The sequence below is a fragment of the Populus euphratica genome, unplaced genomic scaffold, assembly GCF_000495115.2.
Source record: "Populus euphratica unplaced genomic scaffold, PopEup_1.0 scaffold93.1, whole genome shotgun sequence".
NCBI classification, from domain to species: Eukaryota; Viridiplantae; Streptophyta; class Magnoliopsida; order Malpighiales; family Salicaceae; genus Populus; species Populus euphratica.
Window position 1 is genome coordinate 560847 of NW_011499873.1, and position 18808 is coordinate 579654.

An 18808-nucleotide genomic window follows, 5' to 3' on the forward strand; every position below is an offset into this window, starting at 1 on the left:
TAAAATGTGGGGAATTATTAGAAGACGAACTACGTTTCTTGTACACGCTATGCTATGTTACGAGGTAACAAAAAAAAATTAAACATAAAAAAATATATGGTTTCTGGAAAAAATTTTGATATTATTGTTAAACCTAAACATATAATCATTTTAAAATTTATTTTTATTACGATAAATTTTCATTGTAAAACAAGACTAGTATATATATTCAATAAAATAAATTAATAATTGTTTATGTCAATAAATGTTGATAAATTTGTTAATCTAAACCAGATATTAAGTCAATAAACTAAGATAAAAATACATATTGAGACATATAATCTCATATCTTCTAACTTAATTATTTTATCTAGTTATGGAACAATAGGTTTTTTAAAAATATAAGTGATTTTAAATCACAAAACATGTAATTCTTAAATCTAAAATTAATTTTCTTATCGACATATTTTTTATTTATCTAAGTGAATACAAAGTTATAAACTAAAATCATTGTTTGTGTTAAAAATATAAATTTTATAATCATTAAATCAAGTTAAAAAAATAAAATATTATGTTTGTAATTTATATATGGTTTTAAGCTTAAAAAAATATTAAAATGTTATGTTTGTAATTTATATATGGTTTTAAGCTAGAAAAATCATTAATGTGTTGATATTATTTTCAAGTCTATTTAAAAACTCCAAAACATCTTAACCACCACCACCATGTATATAAAACAAATATATCGTTTATTGTTTCAGTAGAGTCATGTTATACTTATAAATACTCTTTTTACTTCATTTATCACCATATATCCCCGCCTCTAAAATTCTTTATATATTTGTATAATTTTTGTATTTTTGAACAACAATCATATTTTCACCATTTTCAATCTCGTTACTTCCAAGCAGCTCAATCAATCAATCCTGTAATTCTTTCATAACCCTCATACTATAAACCTTTATCTAGTCATCACTCATTTTCTCATGACAATCACAGTTCGAACAGTTTTTATTCCTATAATTCTTTGAGTTTGACTTAAAAGTCATTGGTTGATTTATAATAATTCAAAAATCACTAAAAAATGATTTATCATAATTAGATTCAAATTCACCATGATAATGATAATGCTTATTTTCACTGTCAATCATAACCCTGTGGTCCTTAATCAATCTAAACGAGAATAGGGATTCCTTTCACTTCATCCTTAGTTTGTCAATCATCATATAAAACTATAAAATCAAGTGAGGGTTTATGGAAATGGTGATCAAATATGAATAAATGACATTACAATTAACGATCACCATTGAATTGATGAGAAACCCAAGGTAATTTAAATTGTAACGATCACCGTTGAATTGATGAGAAACCCAAGGTAATTTAGTGAAGTAAGGACAATTATGGTGCGATTATTGGTACGGGTGGTTATCATGAATTTAGGGATGGTTGGGACCAGGGTTATAGGATAATCTAAGGAACGATGCTAATGGAGGAGATGTTTATGGGTTGATTTTATCGAGAAAAGTTAAGATTCTTTTTTTATTTTGCTGTGTACAACTTATAATTTGTGATATTGAAGTTTCAAATAAAATAGTATAAGATTTTTCGTTTACCATAGTTACCTTACACATTACATATGATAGTAATTTTATTATTTAAAAAAAATTTATCTTATCAAAGATGTAAAATTTAATTTATCAAAGTACATAAGAAAAGTAAAAAATATGATTAAACTATGTGACTCTTTTTTTTGTAATCACCTTTTTTCATATTAGATATATAATAATAAAAATATAATAATCAAGGCTCAAATATGAATTTATAATATTAATCAGAAATTATATAAAAGTTGAAGAGTTAGTTAATTAGCATGACAATTGTATTTGTAGTGCTAATAAAACAAAAGTAAATGCACGTAAAAAGGACATGCTCAGTGCGTTGCCCGCAATAGCAAGTCCACGCATTTGGCTTTATTGTTTTTATTAAGAGGGGTCATCCAAACCTTTTTTTTATTGAAAAAATAAAAATAAAGTGAATGACATGTTATTTGTTGAAGTATATGACACCTTATTCACTTGCCTAGTTTCCAACAACTTAAGTGGTAAAATACAGGGCATAAACTCTCTTTTAGTCTATTAGACCAAATAACTTATTTTTCAATCAATTTTGGACATGAAAACACATGAAAAACAATATACACAACTCAATAATCTTGTAAATGCCTTTAAAGTTGTAAAAAAATTGGCAAATGTAAAATCAACTTGAGATCTTATAATTTTCTAAGCCTTATTTTATTTTTTTGAGCAATTTGAAAGCCTGACCATCACCATTCAACCTTGGTTGAATGGAATATTTGAGCACTAAATGTGAATATTTTTATGGTCAAGATAGTGATGATCAATTATTTTATTAAGGATAAGGATGCCCTTTGATGTATTATAAAACGAATAGACTTAAATTTTTTTGGCCAACAATATTAAATTTTTTGACCTTTAGGCTAAAAACATCATTTTACTTTTCTTAAAAATGATAAAAAGTCACACACGCCTGCAATTAAATATGTAATAACTAGTAGTTGTATGAAAAGATTGAACCACTCCTGGCTCATAAGCCTATGATATTTTCCTTAAATGGTAAAAAGCAATTTTATTGTTGTAATAAATAGTTTTTTGTGTTTAGGCATGCAGTGTTTTTCCCACGTCCTGTAGGTTTCTATCAATCATCTCAAATATCTTATCAACAACTTTATTTGCCATTGTGGTAAACATTTTTACTTTACTACAAGTAAAAATATACTTATAATATTTAGTTGTGTTCACTATTTACCTTTAAAATAGAGTCAAGCTGCTAAAAGCTGGAAATCAAAAACTTAAAGATTCCTTTCTTGCTCGATGAGTGAAGTTGAGACCTCAAAGTCTATAATGATTTTCTTTCTTTCTTTTTTCTCTTTTTTTTTTAATCTTCTTCCTTTTCTACTTTTTTTAGGGTACTTCTAAAAATAGGATATTTTACAAACTCTTAACCATATAGGGTTATTTATTTCTTAATTTTGTTAGATTTGTCACAAACCTCACCCTTGCTCTAAAAGGTCCATGCCTTGATATTGTTTAACCTAGCAATCTTGTTAAAAATGGAGCTTCCAGACCTTATAAGAATTAATTTTCATCAGGTTTCTTACACATCATTTCTCTTGAGTTTTTCAAGTTTGGTCCTTCTTCTGCTCAGAAAGTTGCATAATTGTCCGGGTATTAGCGAGAATGGACGAATATCGAACGTCGAAAGAAGCTTTATAGGAGAAAGAAGGAAAACATCAGGTTAGAAGCTAAAAGCTTGATTCGAACATATGTGATAGATTACGAGGAAGCCTCTACCCTAATATTCAAAATGAAGTCTGTCATCTCACCAAACATCCGATCATAATAGCATAAACACTAACATTATCAGCTATATTACTATACTTAAACTTGCATTACACCGTAGGTTTATAATATTTTAGTGAAAAATGATGTATATGTGTCACACATACGTCTAAAAAAACAAATCAACAAGTTGAGTTATAGCCTAATAACAATAAATTGAAAAAAACAAATAACAAGAAATGATAATAAGGGTGAAGGACAAAAATTACAAACAAAAAAAAATAGACTAAATCCAAAAATAAAATAAATTGAGTGGCAACTTTAAAATTTTAAATGTCTAGGTATGAAAACTATATAGTAGAGAAAGGAGAGGAAAAATACACACCAATCAAGAAATAAAAAGTTTTAAAGAGGATTCAAACTCTATCGCTTGAACATTGTGACCACCTTAATAAGTTGATGTGTGCAATTTTTTTAATACTAGAGAATAAATACTCCTCTAATCCCTTTTAATAATAAAACCAAGGTTAAAATGATGAAAACAACTATTGACCAAAGCTAAGGTTTCTTTGACGTTAAGAGTATTTCAGTAACTACATTGTGAATTTAAAGGTAAAAAGGTAAAAACACCCCCTTATGTCAAGCTTGATTTTTTTTTGGTATCAAAGGTATTGTAGGCAAATTTATACATTCAGTATTACAATCCACATTACAGATACGTGTAGAGCTACAATAATGGGCCCGATATGGTTTTAAAATCTGGAAGTCGGTTGACTTCTAGGAACCAGGTCGGGTTAAAAAAACTTGGTTGACCCGGTTTTTATATAAAAGTAATTGAGGTCACCTCTTAACTCGGGCTGTGCTCCATATCAATCCCCGGGCAGCGTTTAAAATATGTGATGCACGGTGGATTTCACCCTCTACTGACGATAACGCTTGTTTCTGACGGAGAACCAACTCTCTCGCAGCCGAACGGTCAATCCACCACCATCCACAAACCGACACCTGTTAAATTGCAAATCCTCCCTAAAACTCCTGCCCGCACGCAACAACAACTCAAAAACCCAATCACTAAACCCCCTCCATTGCCTCACACTTTCTCACCTCCCAATCACCATGATCACCGCCACACTTTCCCTGCTCTCTCCAGCACTCCTCACCAGAAAACCCTCAATCCTAACGACCACCGCCCCTCTCTTCCCCTCCTCCATCAAACTCACACCAATTTCATACAATTTCACCTTCAAACTCCCACCAAAAAGGTTCATTCCCAAAGCCGACGACGGAGACGCAGATGGAGGGGGGCCAGATGACTATGACATGGACGAGGAAGAAGTGGAGGAACTGGACAATAAGAAAGACTACGACGTTGAGTACGAACCTTTGTCTGCTTCAGCTATCGCAGTTGCTAACGAAGACGAGGAGATTTCTATGGTGAATAGTAAGAGTTTTGTGCACACACAAGGCTGGGATTCCGAGAAAATTGTCGATTATAGGATTAACGAGGAAGAATTTCATAAAATTAGCTTGTTCGATTGTGACTTCTTTATTAGGAAGCCGCCTGACCCTGACGATGACGTCTATGATTTTAGAGAGGTTCCCCGCCCCCGCCCCCCCCTGATGCATTTAGGTGTTTCTTTTTTATTTTTTACTGATTTGGTTATCTGGATTGTTTGTTTCATGTGGGTTTTCTTTTAATGGGTTGTAGATGTATGTTACTCCACCGGATACAGATGTTTATGCTATACCGAAGGTTCTTGCTCCAATGCCTCAAAAGGTAATAGAATTTTTGTTATTTTTAGTGCAATTACAAGTACCAAGGTCTTTGTAGTTCTTATAAAGCTTAAAGTCACGTTTTGCTAGCTAATCTTATATTTGTTGAATTTCAATGGTTTATTTTATTTTATTTTTTTAAATTACAGTACATACGATGCGCACAGACTGACTATGGAGGTTATAATGTTACTGAACCACCCATCGATGCGCCTCGAGATCCATTTTATAAATCCGAGAGGGAGATCTGGAAGGTGGGGTGATTATTTGGTAATATGTGACATTAATGTCATGTTTAGTAGCAGATGGTGCAATCAATTGTTTTTGCTTTTCTGTTGCCCCTATGCTGAAATTCGTAAACCAGCTGCAGAAATGCTTTACGATGTGAACTTAGATTTCATTCTTTCTAAGTTTTATTCTGTTTCATTGTGAAAACGAAGTGCTCCAGTGAATAATATGTTTGACCTGTTTCATTTCATCACCTTAAGATATGATGTGCCAAATAGCACATTTTGTGATTGAATTGCTCAACTGCATTTTATGGTATCACAACTTTTATTAGGAAAAAATAAATTTAGCTCTACATTTGTTGCTAGTGTATATATTTTTTCTTAACCTTTATGGGCAAAAATGGATGCACAGTAATATAGCAGTTGAGGTTGAGGGAAAACAGAGGCTTTGGGTTAACAGGTCAGCTGAGTATAGAGCCTGGAGGGATGGCATTTATGGTCTTTAATAGTCATTCCACTCGCTGTCACAGCTTCACAAGCTACATTTTTCATTGCAGGTGTTCTTGTTTAAGCATTACAGGAACCGGAGGTTGGGGGATCCCGATTTTGTGCTAGACTTTGATGAGATTTACGTTATTGATTCCAAAACAAAGTCAATAACAAGAGCAAAAGTACTGGTGAGAAACTTAGTCTTTTAAACCGGTTTTGATCTAATCACAACATGCTTATGCTTAATTTCTTTCTAGTCTTCGCTGATTTCCATCAGACCTTTTGATTCTGGTGAGTTAATAGGAGGATTTGCCATTTTGATGCTGGCAGAACTTTAGTGTAGTTACGTGAAAATCTTGTTTTCATTGCTTTTTTTTTATATATATATATAGTAGTGCTCCGCAATCTTCCTCATTCCTCTGTATCTACCTACCTGCTACAACTCATGCATAAGATGATTGAATAACATTAGGAAAGGACAAGGGAAAATAGTGGACAGGCTTGACTTTTTTGTTTCTCATTACTTTATAGTTCGACTTGATACATGATTCTTTGTATCTTAGGGTCGAGGTTTAGGTTGAAGAGGATTTGTTCCTAAGTCCACTGAGTACTAACTGATTAAGTTGCTATTGAATTATGGCTCGTCAGTTCTTTGACTCCCACATTTGTTTAATTTATTGCTGTGTGGATGAACAGGTCACGGTTCCTGGAGGAAGAAATAGGGATAGAAAGACCGACTTGCTTGTAGTACGCGATAAAGGGACCTCTTTCAAAATAATCCATTCGGTAACTTTCTTTGCTTCATATCACCCACCATAATTTTATATCCTTTCAACTGCTGGATTGATTTTCGCTTTGATGTTTTTAGAGTGAAAGGGAAGACCCCACCACTATTATAGAGAAGGAAGAGTGGGCAAGGTCTAGACAAGATATGGAGAGGCATCTCAGAAAGTTACGGGACTTTGATGTTTCAAATTGGTTCTAATTGATCAGCGTTGGAGATGAAGCTCATATATAAAGAAGCGTGGTCAGAACAAGTGCAGATGCACTGAGGTTTGAACTTCATCATATATTAGCATCCTGGACCTCCTCATCTCTATTACCAAGAAATTTCTGATGATGCCAAAAATTATAAGAAACTCTTGTGGGACATGAGAATGGCACTTTCCCTCTTTTGTATTTTAATTTGCAAGTTTTGGTGATCTGCCTAGACTTGTAATTATTCTGTGTCTGTTGTTCTCAGCCAGTGATCGTTTTACTAGAGCTGAAGATGGTCAAATCCGTAACTGTGAAGAACAGCCGTCTGGTGGGGTCGATGATGCCTAAATATACTCTTACAACAGATTGTTAGGACTATCATCACGATTGCCCAATTCCCCCATGTACCAGCTATATATTCCAACATGCTTTGCAAGACTGATTCTAGATAGATGTTCAAAATTACTCAATTTTTGATATGGACTTATTATTTTTTATGAGCTCTACTTAGAAATTAAAATCCATAGGGTGTCAGATATATGTCAATGCCAAGCCATGCCATCATTAGCCTTTTTTTATAAATGATAATTAGGTCATGTTTGAATTATAGTTAAATTATCGTTATTATGCTATTTTTTAAAATAAAAATTAAATTATTTTTTTATATATTAATATCAAAAATAAATTTTATAAAATGAAAAATATTATTTTAATATATTTCAAAACATAACTACTAATCTATCACGTAGTAAAATAAAATAAAAATTTTATTTTTTATTTTTAATTATATTTTATTTAAAAATTAGTGTTTAATATTATTTAATGATATTAATGATAAATTAGACTAAAATTGTAATCTTAATTTTTTTTTAATAATATTTTATCTAATGTTGTTGCGTGGAAAATTGTAATCTTAATTTTTTTCTAATAATATTTTATCTAATGTTGTTGCGTGTTTAAGAATTTAAAAAAATTATAATTCTTGTCGGATGTATTTTATATGTGATGAAATTGTAAAAAGTTTAATGGAATGATAAAAAATATTTTTTATAAAATATTATTTATTTCATAGTGTAATAGCAGTTATTAAATTTATAATATTTAAATTAAAAACTATTAATATTAATATATAATTTTTAAAATTATTTTATAATCTCAGATTGAAAAATATTTTTAATTAAATATATTAATTTTTTAATATTAATTTTAATTACAGTTTTAATCAAATATATATAAATATCAAACTAACTTTAATTTAAAATAATTTTTATAAAATAATTTTTTAAAATTATAATTATAAAAATTATTACTATGTAAAATAAATACGGAATATAACTCCATGGACCAAGTAGCCTCGCAAGTCTAATTTAACCCTGTCTCCCTCGAAACCCTTTATTTGTTTGTAGATTATAATGAATTCGCTGCATAGAACGTAGAAGGAAAACAGTGACTTAGTCTTAGAATCAGGAAATTGATAGGTTATTTCACTAATTTTGTCTATTTGATCTGGTAATTTTCTTTGATAAAATCCAAACCACGTTGTTGTTTTGGATTGTCTATTGTCTAATTCAGCTTGGATTTTCCCCTTCTGTGTTGAAGTAAACCTTGTTAAGAGAATGAGATCAGCTTGAAAGAGTGGTAAAGATTGTTTTTAAAGTATTTTTTATAAATAAATAAATTGAAATAATATTTTTGATTTTTGATTTTTTTTAAGATTAATATATTATAGTTTAAAGTTAATTTAAAAAAAAAATATAATTAAACAGTAATAACAGAACACTTTAAAGTTAATTTTTTTTTAAAATATAATTAAACAGTAATAACAGAACTTAGATATATGTTTGATAAAAATTATTGTTGAGATTTATATGTAGCAAAAAAAAATTTTAGTTATAGTTGTTTTTTAAAAGTATTTTTTACTTGGAATTACATCAAAATAATTTTTTTATTTTTAAAAAATTATTTTTGATATCAACGTATCAAAATATCAATATTATTTTTTTATTTTTAAATTAGTTGATATTAAAAATAATTTTATTAAAAAATACTATTTTAATATATTTAAAATAGCTGATATTAAAAATAATTTTATTAAAAAAATACTATTTTAATATATTTTAAAAAAATTAAAAATAAATAATTACCGCATTCTCAAATCCTCTTTTAACCCATGCCTTTCTACTAGTCTGGCCCAAACTTTTAGACTGGAACATATATGTTTATTGGTTTCACAAATACGTGGGTTTTTTTAGTAATTAGTATTATGTTAAACAATGTTTGTAAAAAACTTAATTTTTTAAAATTATTTTAATATGTCAAACTTTAAAATATTTTTTTTAAAAAAATATTATTTTAAAATATTTTAAAATAAAAAATACTTTAAAAAATAACACACTTTCAAATAAATATTGACACCATTCTCGCATGTATAATTGTTGTAAAATTGAATGTCCACGTAGTCAAAAAGAGCCATGGCAAGTGCATCGTCAAGCCAGCCATGAGGGAATAGACATCGATGACAAATTACAAATTAAATATTTTTATAATAATTTTTTTAAAAAAGTTGTTTTAGTGAAATCATGTAAAATTTAAAAAGATTATAAATTATATTTTTTATAATAAAAAAAATATTTTTTTAAGTAAATGTGTTGATTACACAAATACTTATAAAATTATGGTCGAAACAACATCTTAACTACAGTACCAAAGAGATCCTTACTAGACTTCCCTGCCTCCTCGGTTGAGCCCAGACAATCCAGTGGTATGAGAGCTTCATAGCGAGGTTCTCCACCCCCCGTGTCAAAACCTCCGCCATCCAAAATGGCGTCACTGGTGGCCTTGAATTCGACATCAGACATTGCGGTGGAGCCACCGGTTTATTTTTATTTTTTTATTTTTTTTGCTGTGATATCTGACGAAAAATATATTTACATTTCAATTAATCTTATAAAATTTTAATAAATTTTTAATAGCACTTAAACTAGTAATCTTTAAATAAACAAAACTTTGGAACATAACCAGGACCACGTTACATTTAATGTTTCTAACAGAGCCACTTGGTTGTCCATGAGAACTTCCCTTTGCATACGAGATGTACCTGGGACAGATTGCCCCTTGTAGTAACTGTGTTGCTTACACAAACCGATTATCGCTGTTTAATTTGCAAGTTTTGACTGATGGATTTACACCTTATGTGTCAACACAGTCAACTAATTATGCTTGAGAATTTAAGACGAGTAATAAATATTTTGTTTATTTTTACACCTGCAATTTGTGGTTGTGTTGTTAACCTAGATATTTTCATTTTTAATATGTATAACTATTAGATTTGTAAAATTATCTAGTGGTTGGGGAAATCGTAATTATTATGTTATCTTCTTGGCCATGAATAATTATTATATAAAAAAGTTAATGGCAAGAAAACAAAAACAATTACTAGTAAAAAAAACCTAACGCTTGCTAATATTAAAAATAAAAGACAGTAACTTTATTTTTAAAAAGTCTTGATAATTTTATTTAATAATAAAACATATTTAAAAAAAAATAAGAAAATTTCATGAAAAAATCCAAAATTCGATCACCAACAAATATAATACTAAATGACAAATTAAAAAATTTTTTTAAAAAAATAAGAAAATTTCATGAAAAAATCCAAAATTCGATCACCAACAAATATAATACTAAATGACAAATTAAAAATATCAATTTAAAATAAAAAAAACTTAATTTTAATCGTCATACTAAATCAATGTCTACATGTGAATTATAGATAATCTTATAAAAAAAAAGATTAAATCTTAAAAAAACTATTTTATTCTCCTTTAATTTTAATCGTCATGCTAAATCAATGTTTACATGTGAATTATAGATAATCTTATACAACAAAAAAAAAAGAAGGTTAAATCTTAAAAAAACTATTTTATTCTCCAACTTTTAATTCATTTCATGTTGCCATGAAAAGAAAAATTCTTTTTAGTTAATACGAGTGTATGACTAACTTATATGTATTTTAATTAATTTTATATATTTTAAAATTAATAATAATATAAAAAAATTATTTCACTATTAACTCGCACTAGTAAAACAACAATTCATTTTTTTTAAAAAAAAATATCAATGGCAAAACACATATTTATATTTATATTTTATTTTATCTTGTTTATTATTAACTAAACAAAATATATTATATTTCATACTATTATCAAACATATTTCCTTCCATCCCTGTAGAGTACGTCTCTTATATCTTTAACACTTTTTTTTTTGGTTTATCCTGTCATAAAAATAATAATCAAATGCTCAAAACATCAATATCAATCGCGTTCTCCACCTTGATGCGGTGAAATAACTCAAACCCCATCAAATATCCTTCTCTGGCATGCAGCGGTAAATACACGCGACCTTTAAATCGCCTACGGGTATGCATGAATGTGCTTAATTTACCTATATGTCCATGGCCTCAAGTTTATATGAGCTGCGGATATCTTGGTTCCTCAGAGGCACATAACTCGAGAAAGCCCAATACGATTCAATTCCATGGTCTCTCCCTGGTTATTTTATATTTTGAGCTGCCCTTCAACCCCTTATCTTCTTTGTGAAAAAAAAAAAAACACAGAATTCTCATTTTCATTAAGGTGCGTAATTTAACTAGACAGAATCAGACCAGCCCAGTTTTAAGTAGAGGCGTCAAGAACACTTGCCCAGATCCAAAGAAATCTAAGCAATTAAGAAAGGAAGCTAGCGCACAGCCTTGGACAAAATCAGCAGCCACCTAAACAAGTCAGCAAGAAAGCTCCCCCCACAAGCTTCGTTCCAGCCATAGTCCCGGACGTTTTATTTAACCAAAGAAAAAAAAAGACAGATTAATAGTCCAAACCAAAGAGATGTTGAAGTACAGATGATCACACCTACATCAGGAATCTTGTGTTTTTGCGCTTGGATTTAAAATATTGATGTTTTTTTAATATTTGATGATAGATTTAATGTGCTAATATAAAAAAATGAAAAAAAAAGAAGAAGAACAGTAATCTTAATTTTTCTAAATTCCTCAGAGTGGACCTTTGTATCGCTCCAGAGTAAAGAGACGCAAGGTTACCTGCACTCCTGCAGCGTGTACGATTATACCGCGTACAAAAATGTGTAACTTTCCCCATCACATCGATTCTTAATTAATCAGTCAAGAGTCCCAATGGTTTTACTGACTACTGTTTAAGTTCCCAGCAGCTAGCTAGGCATGCACATGACCATGACGATTTGGAGCCTGAAATCCATGCCCTTTCATCTATCAATAGGGCACGTAAACCTTGCGGTAACCTTTTGCCCCTACTGTTTATGTTCACAGCAGCTAGCTAGGCATGCACATGACCGTGACAATTTGGAGCCTGAAATCCATGCCCTTTCATTTATCAACAGGGCACATGAGAAGCTTTTGACATGAAAGCCATATTCCTTATCTCTTGGCATGAAATTTATCGAGAAGATACCCAATTGATTTTTCGATTTGATGGTTAAAGCCTAGAGGTTTGATTATTTCACTACATATATGTTTTCACCACTCAAACCCTAGACAAGACAATCACATATATACCTCAAGACCCTCATCTTTTTTTTTTTAACAGGAAGACCTAAGTTAGGACACCTCTATCCAGTTCGAGATCCGCAACAGCATTTTACGTATCGATCACACCCTAGTCTATGTTAAAGTCTTGTCTAGATTTCTAAATCAAAAGCCTAAGCAACAATTAGTATCAGCCAGCTTCGCAGGAGGGAGAAAAAGAACCAATGGTTAACGAGGTGAAACAAACTAACAAAGCCATATCAAACACCAGGTAAAAGCGGTCGGCTTGGCTTGGCTTGGCTTTGTCAACAACCCACAAACAAACCCTTCTCGTTCTGTTCGACGCGAAAGTTTTATATCCTCTAACCCGTAATGGTAAGCCCTTCTATTGCTTTGCCCTGTTTCTCTGATATCTCTTTAACTCCTTTAATATATTATCTCGGCCTCACACCTTCACTTTGAAATCAAGAAAAGTAAAAAAAAATAATAGGAAAGAGTTCTCTGTGCGTGTAGTGAGAGATGGGGAGAGGTAAGATTGAGATCAAGAGGATTGAAAACTCAAGCAACAGGCAAGTGACCTTCTCTAAGAGGAGAAGTGGGATCATAAAAAAAGCTAAGGAGATAACAGTTTTATGCGATGCTCAAGTTTCTCTTGTCATCTTTGCTAGTTCTGGAAGGATGCATGAGTACTGCAGCCCTTCCACTACGTATGTAGTTTCAGTTTATCCTGCTGTTTTGTCTAGAATTTTATAGTTCTCGTTTTTTCTCTTTTGTTTTATTTTTCCTGTTAACTTTCTAGTCGTCTTTATATTTTTTATTACCCTTTTTTTTTGTCTCAATTTTTTTTTTTGACGGTGAAGGGTGGTCGATCTGTTGGACAAGTATCAAAAGCAATCTGGTAAGAGGCTGTGGGATGCTAAACACGAGGTAGGGTTTAATTCTCTTCACCCCCCCCCCCCCCCCCCACCCTAATATCTGATCCAACAACTTTTGTCTGTTGTATTTACCTTTGAAGCATCTTGTTCTTCCAATGGAAAATAAGATGAAGTTTTATATATTTTGCTATGATTATAGCAAGCGACGACATCAACCTTGAATCCTATGAACAGATCTACAAAAGGGATGCAATCTATTACAATATTGTTTTTATACTATTTAAAAAGAAAACCAAAAGTAGTATTTCATGGACAGATCTAGTACAAATTGTTTTATTAATGAGTTCCTTTTCCTTGCTAAAATTGAATGATCAATAAGACGTGCTGGCTAGACAACAAGGAAATGAAATCTGTTTCCAAAAATAGATCTACACTGGCGATCGAATCTACTCTCTTTACAAGCTGCTTCACAGAGACACCACTAGAAGACTGTTTTGTTCTTTGGAACAGAAGCCTATTAACCATATGAACAGTCTAAAAGGACCAACGCTCATCATCTGTCTATCTTTTCTCGAATTTCTATTTTTTATATTCATGTGTTTGTGAAGAAAAAATTAAGACCTAGGGTTTCTTCATATATATATATAACACAGAACCTCAGCAACGAGATTGACAGAATCAAGAAAGAGAATGAAAGCATGCAGATTGAGCTGAGGTAGATTTCCCTTCCTCCCTTTGATCTCTTTGATCTCGATTAATTTCAATTTTCTTTCTCTCGATTGATAATGTCAAAATATGTGAATTTCCAGGCATCTGAAAGGGCAGGATATCTCATCTTTGCCCCACAAAGAGTTGATGGCCATAGAGGAAGTCCTTGATACTGGCCTTGCTGCTGTCCGTAAAAAGCAGGTAGTGCAGTGTTCTGTAATAAAAAATAAATGTTTATTTGCTTGCTAATTCCAAGCTCTTGATAATTGATATATATATCTGTGCGCGCGCGCGTGTGTGAGGCTTAATAAGCAGGTCAGTGCAGTGTCCCTTTATTTGTTTTTTTCTTTAATGTTTATTTTTAGTTTCCTTGATCTTGGCAGATGGAGTTCCACAGCATGTTGGAGCAAAATGTATGTATATTTCAAACCGTCACTTCATATTACGAGTGCCAAGATTATGGCTTCGATTTTGTTGGCGTCTATTTATTATCTTCGGGTTTCTCCTGCAAAAACTAGTTAAAGTCTTGCTTTTTGTCTAACTATATTCCTTCTTCCTGGAAATTTTCAGGAAAAGATATTGGATGAGGAGTTCAAGCACCTCCAGTTCGTTCTGGTATAATAATCCATCACCTTCACTCTGAATTTTACGTGTGCTAGCTTGTATGTACTGTTTCATGCATGGGGAATTGGCTATGCCATCACCACACATCAAACTAATTAACTAACCAGACCAATTGTCTATCCAAAAAGCAAAAAGAAAGCTCTAACATAAACTCAAGTGACTGAAACAGTAAAAGTTAAAGAGAAAAAAAATATATCCTCTTGGCAGGTTTAGTCCCTTCATTCATCTTGTTAATATGAGTGAATTTGGTTACTGACTCAAGTCTGTGTATGCCCTGGTCAATATATATTCGAGATTGACCAAAAACTGAAATCAACTCCATATCTTGATTGGTTTAATTGAATCATCCCATGACATAAGTAGATCATGATGGCCCTGCCTGGCTCTCAATCCTACTGTGAATATTTATTCCTTGAAATTTTATCAATGTATATCCTCTCTTTATATATATATATATATATAGACACAGCAACAACAAGAGATGGCCATGGAAGAGAATGCGATGGAGATGGAAAATGCTTATCATCAACAAAGGGTGAGAGACTATAATTCCCAGGTGCCTTTCGCATTCCGCGTGCAGCCTATCCAGCCAAATTTGCAAGAGAGGATGTAATTGGGTCTCAGGTTGTACCCCTAATCCTCTTATTTGCTTTCTTGATTAATCTTTTCAGCAGTCCAGTGTTTGTGTTAATAAATTTGGTGTCATCTCAAGCCACTAGTCGTACTAAAACTTGTATAATCAAGCTTTGCGAGAACCACTTAGCCCGTGAAACACTAATGTTGCTGTGTGACTGCGTGTGCATTCAGAGCCCAGGCCCATCTGCTTTATAAATTATGTGCACATCTCATATATATATATATATATTGAAAATGTCTCATTTTGATATGGCGTTGTGAGCAACTATTTAGTTCTAAAAGTAAAAAACTAGCCTTGATAGAAATGAATCGAGTAGTCTTGAAAACTGGCACGTAACTTCATTTGTAGCCTGGGTTTGGGGAATTTGTGACCTGGTTATGCCTGGGGGCAATCTTGTTTGCCTGCTCTTTCAAAAAAAAAAAACATGTGATAACATTTATTATCTTGTTTGCTTGCTCTTTCAAAAAAAAAAAAAACATGTGATAACATTTATTTTTTAGAGTGATTTTTACTTAAAAATACAATAAAACAATAATATTTTATTTTTAATATTTATTTTTTATATCAACACTTTACAATCTAAAAAATAAAATAAAAATTTATTTAAAAAATACTTTTAAAATATAAAAACAGACCAGATTTTAATTTTAATGATGCAACTTATCTTTTTCTTGTTTCTCTTCTCTTTTGGTGTGCCTTGGGGTTTCATGCAAACATAGGGTGGTATCAATTTAATTCGAGTCATTTTTGGATGCAAGAAATTAAGTTACAAGGCCTAATAGGCCTTTAATTCATAGGGCACAGCTCTTATCTGATAAGCCCACACCGCTATCTCAAGCCCAGAAAAATGCAAGAAGAGGTTCCTTCTTCGTAGCGTAATTAGTCCACGATGAGACGCAGATCCTTCCTGGATGGTTTTATTCTTTTAATGTGATCTATGGACATCTATTTTGCCATTAGTGTGTTGAATTCTACTTTTTGATGTTTCTAAAATATGTTTTATTTAAAATATTATTAAATTAATAAAAAAAAATTCAATATGTTTCCATGGTTTTAATACTTTAATGTTAAAAATATAAAAATTAAAAAAATATATTTTAAGTAAAAATTATTTAAAAAAATATTTAGAAATGAGATAAAAATATTTTTGAAGTATTTTTTGTTTATAAATATATTAAAATAATATTTTTTTTATTTTTAATATCATCATATTAAAATAATCCAAAAATATAATAAAAATAATAATTTAAAACTAAAAAAATCAATTTTTTTAAATAAATTATCCAACCACACCACCGAACACCAAATTATATTAAAATACCAAATATGTCATCATTAGCTGAACACCAAACACACAAAAGAACCATCAGCGATTAATTAATTCCAGCCCGTCCATTAGATAATCCAAGTTTTTAAAATTTTATCTGATTTAATTCAATTTCACGCGTCACTCAGCTAAGATTTCGGAGGTTAATTCTCTCTCTACCCCGCTCTCTTCTCCGAGAGCCTCACATGGCCTGACATGATTGTTTTAAAGGGTGATTACCCTGGGGTTAGGCACGTGGTCTGCACTTTTCGAAAGAAAAAATAAAATGGCATAAATGAAGTCAAACAACAAGTAAATAAAGCTAAAAGTCACGGGGAAGACAATGTCTCTCCACGTCTGTTGGTGATGTTTTTATTTACCTTTTTTTTTTAATTCTTATATATATATATATATGTATGTATATATGTATGTTTATGGAAATTTAAAATTTAAAAATTTATTTTTTATATTGCTACCGCAACATTACAAAAATATCCTAACATCAGATCAATATAAAAAAATATCTCAACACCATATAGTATAATAATTTTAAAAAATATTTAGTTGAACAAAAAATAATTTTTTAAAAAACTAAATTGTTAAATTTTATAGAGTTAATATAACTCAGTTTGCGAGAGTTTAAAGAGATGATATTGATTATCCTGATTTGCAGGTTTAGTGGGGTATTTTTTAATTAACTGAACTTTATTATGTAATTGTTTATTTTTCTTTTTATCTTGTAGTTAAGAAGAAATAATTTAAAAAAACATATTATTGAATTTTAAAAAGTTCACAAATTTGTTGATGGGTGTGACGAGTTTAGTTTTTTTTTTAATATTTATTTTAATTTTATTACTTGATATTGAATTGATTAGTAATTAAGATTTATAATTTATTTCGTTGTACTTTCTATGAAGTTATCATGACTTTTTTAAAAATTATTTATTCTAATTTTATCACTTGATACTGAATTGACTAGTAGTTAAATTTTATAATTTATTTCGCTGTGTTCTTTATAAGATTATCATGATTTTTTAAAATTATTTATTTTAATTTTATCACTTGATATTGACTTGATTATTGATTAAGTTTTATAATTTATTTTGTTATGCTTTTTATGAGATTATCATGATTTTTTTTTAAATCCTGATACTGGTTTGATACTCTATTTTATAATTATTTTTTTTATTATATAAATAATTAAATAATAATTCAAAAAAACAATTTATTAATTTAAGTGGAATTCATTACTTGCTTGCAGATTTATAACACTGTAGAAAACTCTTCGTACTCTTGACTTCTTTTTTAAGTTTGGAAAAAAAATCTAATCTAGCTCATCACAAAGTGGAGGCAAATATGCATATAAATATATATATATATGTGTGTGTGTGTGTATTTTCATCACCGATGGCTATATATATATATATATATATGATTGAAAATCCATCACCGATGGCCTCCTGCCACCAAACCCCCGCTTTTGCCTTTGACATGGTCAGCTCGGGTATTTTCTCAATCTTCCTAGTCAAAGTATTCCTCGTGACATTAACAAAACAAATTAATGAGGTAAAGACTAGCACGATGGTGGGTTTTTCCTAAGTTGTGATCACATGTTTTTTAATTATATATATATATATTTCTTCATGTTTCCTTACTCTGGCACGTCATAACTCATATGATATATGTTCAAACGATGCAGTGTATGTGAGTTTTTCGTGCATGCTGACAAGGAGACCCGGTATACTTGTGATTAAGATTGGTGAATTGAAAAACATGATAATTTCTTAGTTCAATTAATTTTATTTATTATTTATAGTTAAGGTTTTGTAAAATTTAATATGAAAAGTCCAGTAATTGACAACTAATAATATATAATGCTCAACGTAGTTAGTAGCATGTTCTTGCAAAATATCTAATTTAAATGATATATGGATTTTTTGATGTTTAAAAGAGAATATACATTGATATTTTAGATAGATAAAATCTAAAAATATATATAATAAAAATATTAAGATTTAATAAATTATTAATCTTTAAGCTTTAATAATTCATTTTGTATTTATATCTTGTAAGCTTTATAATTTTATTCTATGAAAAGAAGAAGTTAGAATATAATTTTATTATCATGATATTTTGAGTTATATTTTATTTAAAATAATATATATTGTACTAATATAAAATACTGAAACACTCATGTTGGGTCTTGTAGAATTCTTTTAATTGAGCATTGGGCTTACACTGTAAGGTATTTAAACCTATTAAAAATGAAAAATAAATTAAGATATGTTGACTGA

General features: G+C 30.2%; 2 protein-coding genes across 4 annotated transcripts; both read left to right on the forward strand.

Annotated features, from left to right (window-relative positions):
* Positions 1-4258: 4258 nt before the first annotated feature.
* On the forward strand, positions 4259-7310 carry PTAC6 (plastid transcriptionally active 6). Of its 2 annotated transcripts, XR_842693.1 has the most exons (7): positions 4260-4934; positions 5047-5115; positions 5261-5365; positions 5899-6018; positions 6527-6616; positions 6699-6883; positions 7074-7310. XR_842693.1 is itself a non-coding variant. In XM_011029159.1 (6 exons), the coding sequence occupies exons 1-6, from the start codon at positions 4455-4457 to the stop codon at positions 6813-6815; spliced, it is 981 nt and encodes a 326-aa protein (XP_011027461.1). In that variant the 5' UTR covers positions 4259-4454; the 3' UTR covers positions 6816-7310. The 2 variants fall into 2 exon arrangements, 1 of the variants encoding a protein (XP_011027461.1); XM_011029159.1 differs by having other exon boundaries at positions 4259-4934; positions 6699-7310.
* A 5447-nt stretch (positions 7311-12757) lies between these two features.
* Positions 12758-15421, forward strand: LOC105127756 (floral homeotic protein PMADS 2-like). Of its 2 annotated transcripts, none has more exons than XM_011029160.1 (7): positions 12758-13071; positions 13225-13291; positions 13893-13954; positions 14049-14148; positions 14331-14360; positions 14518-14562; positions 15035-15421. In XM_011029160.1, the coding sequence occupies exons 1-7, from the start codon at positions 12884-12886 to the stop codon at positions 15182-15184; spliced, it is 642 nt and encodes a 213-aa protein (XP_011027462.1). In that variant the 5' UTR covers positions 12758-12883; the 3' UTR covers positions 15185-15421. The 2 variants fall into 2 exon arrangements, with proteins under 2 accessions (XP_011027462.1, XP_011027463.1); XM_011029161.1 differs by having other exon boundaries at positions 12760-13071; positions 15041-15421.
* The last annotated feature ends 3387 nt before the right edge of the window (positions 15422-18808 follow it).

Excerpts from the sequence above, each read along its gene's own strand:
- PTAC6 (XM_011029159.1), top strand. The coding sequence starts at position 4,455 with ATGATCACCGCCACACTTTCCCTGCTCTCTCCAGCACTCCTCACCAGA. Across the intron at positions 5,366-5,898 it reads CCGAGAGGGAGATCTGGAAG|GTGTTCTTGTTTAAGCATTA; the intron begins GTGGGGTGATTA and ends TTTTCATTGCAG. Across the intron at positions 6,617-6,698 it reads CTTTCAAAATAATCCATTCG|AGTGAAAGGGAAGACCCCAC; the intron begins GTAACTTTCTTT and ends TGATGTTTTTAG.
- LOC105127756 (XM_011029160.1), top strand. The coding sequence starts at position 12,884 with ATGGGGAGAGGTAAGATTGAGATCAAGAGGATTGAAAACTCAAGCAAC. Across the intron at positions 13,292-13,892 it reads TGTGGGATGCTAAACACGAG|AACCTCAGCAACGAGATTGA; the intron begins GTAGGGTTTAAT and ends TATATAACACAG. Across the intron at positions 14,361-14,517 it reads ACAGCATGTTGGAGCAAAAT|GAAAAGATATTGGATGAGGA; the intron begins GTATGTATATTT and ends GGAAATTTTCAG.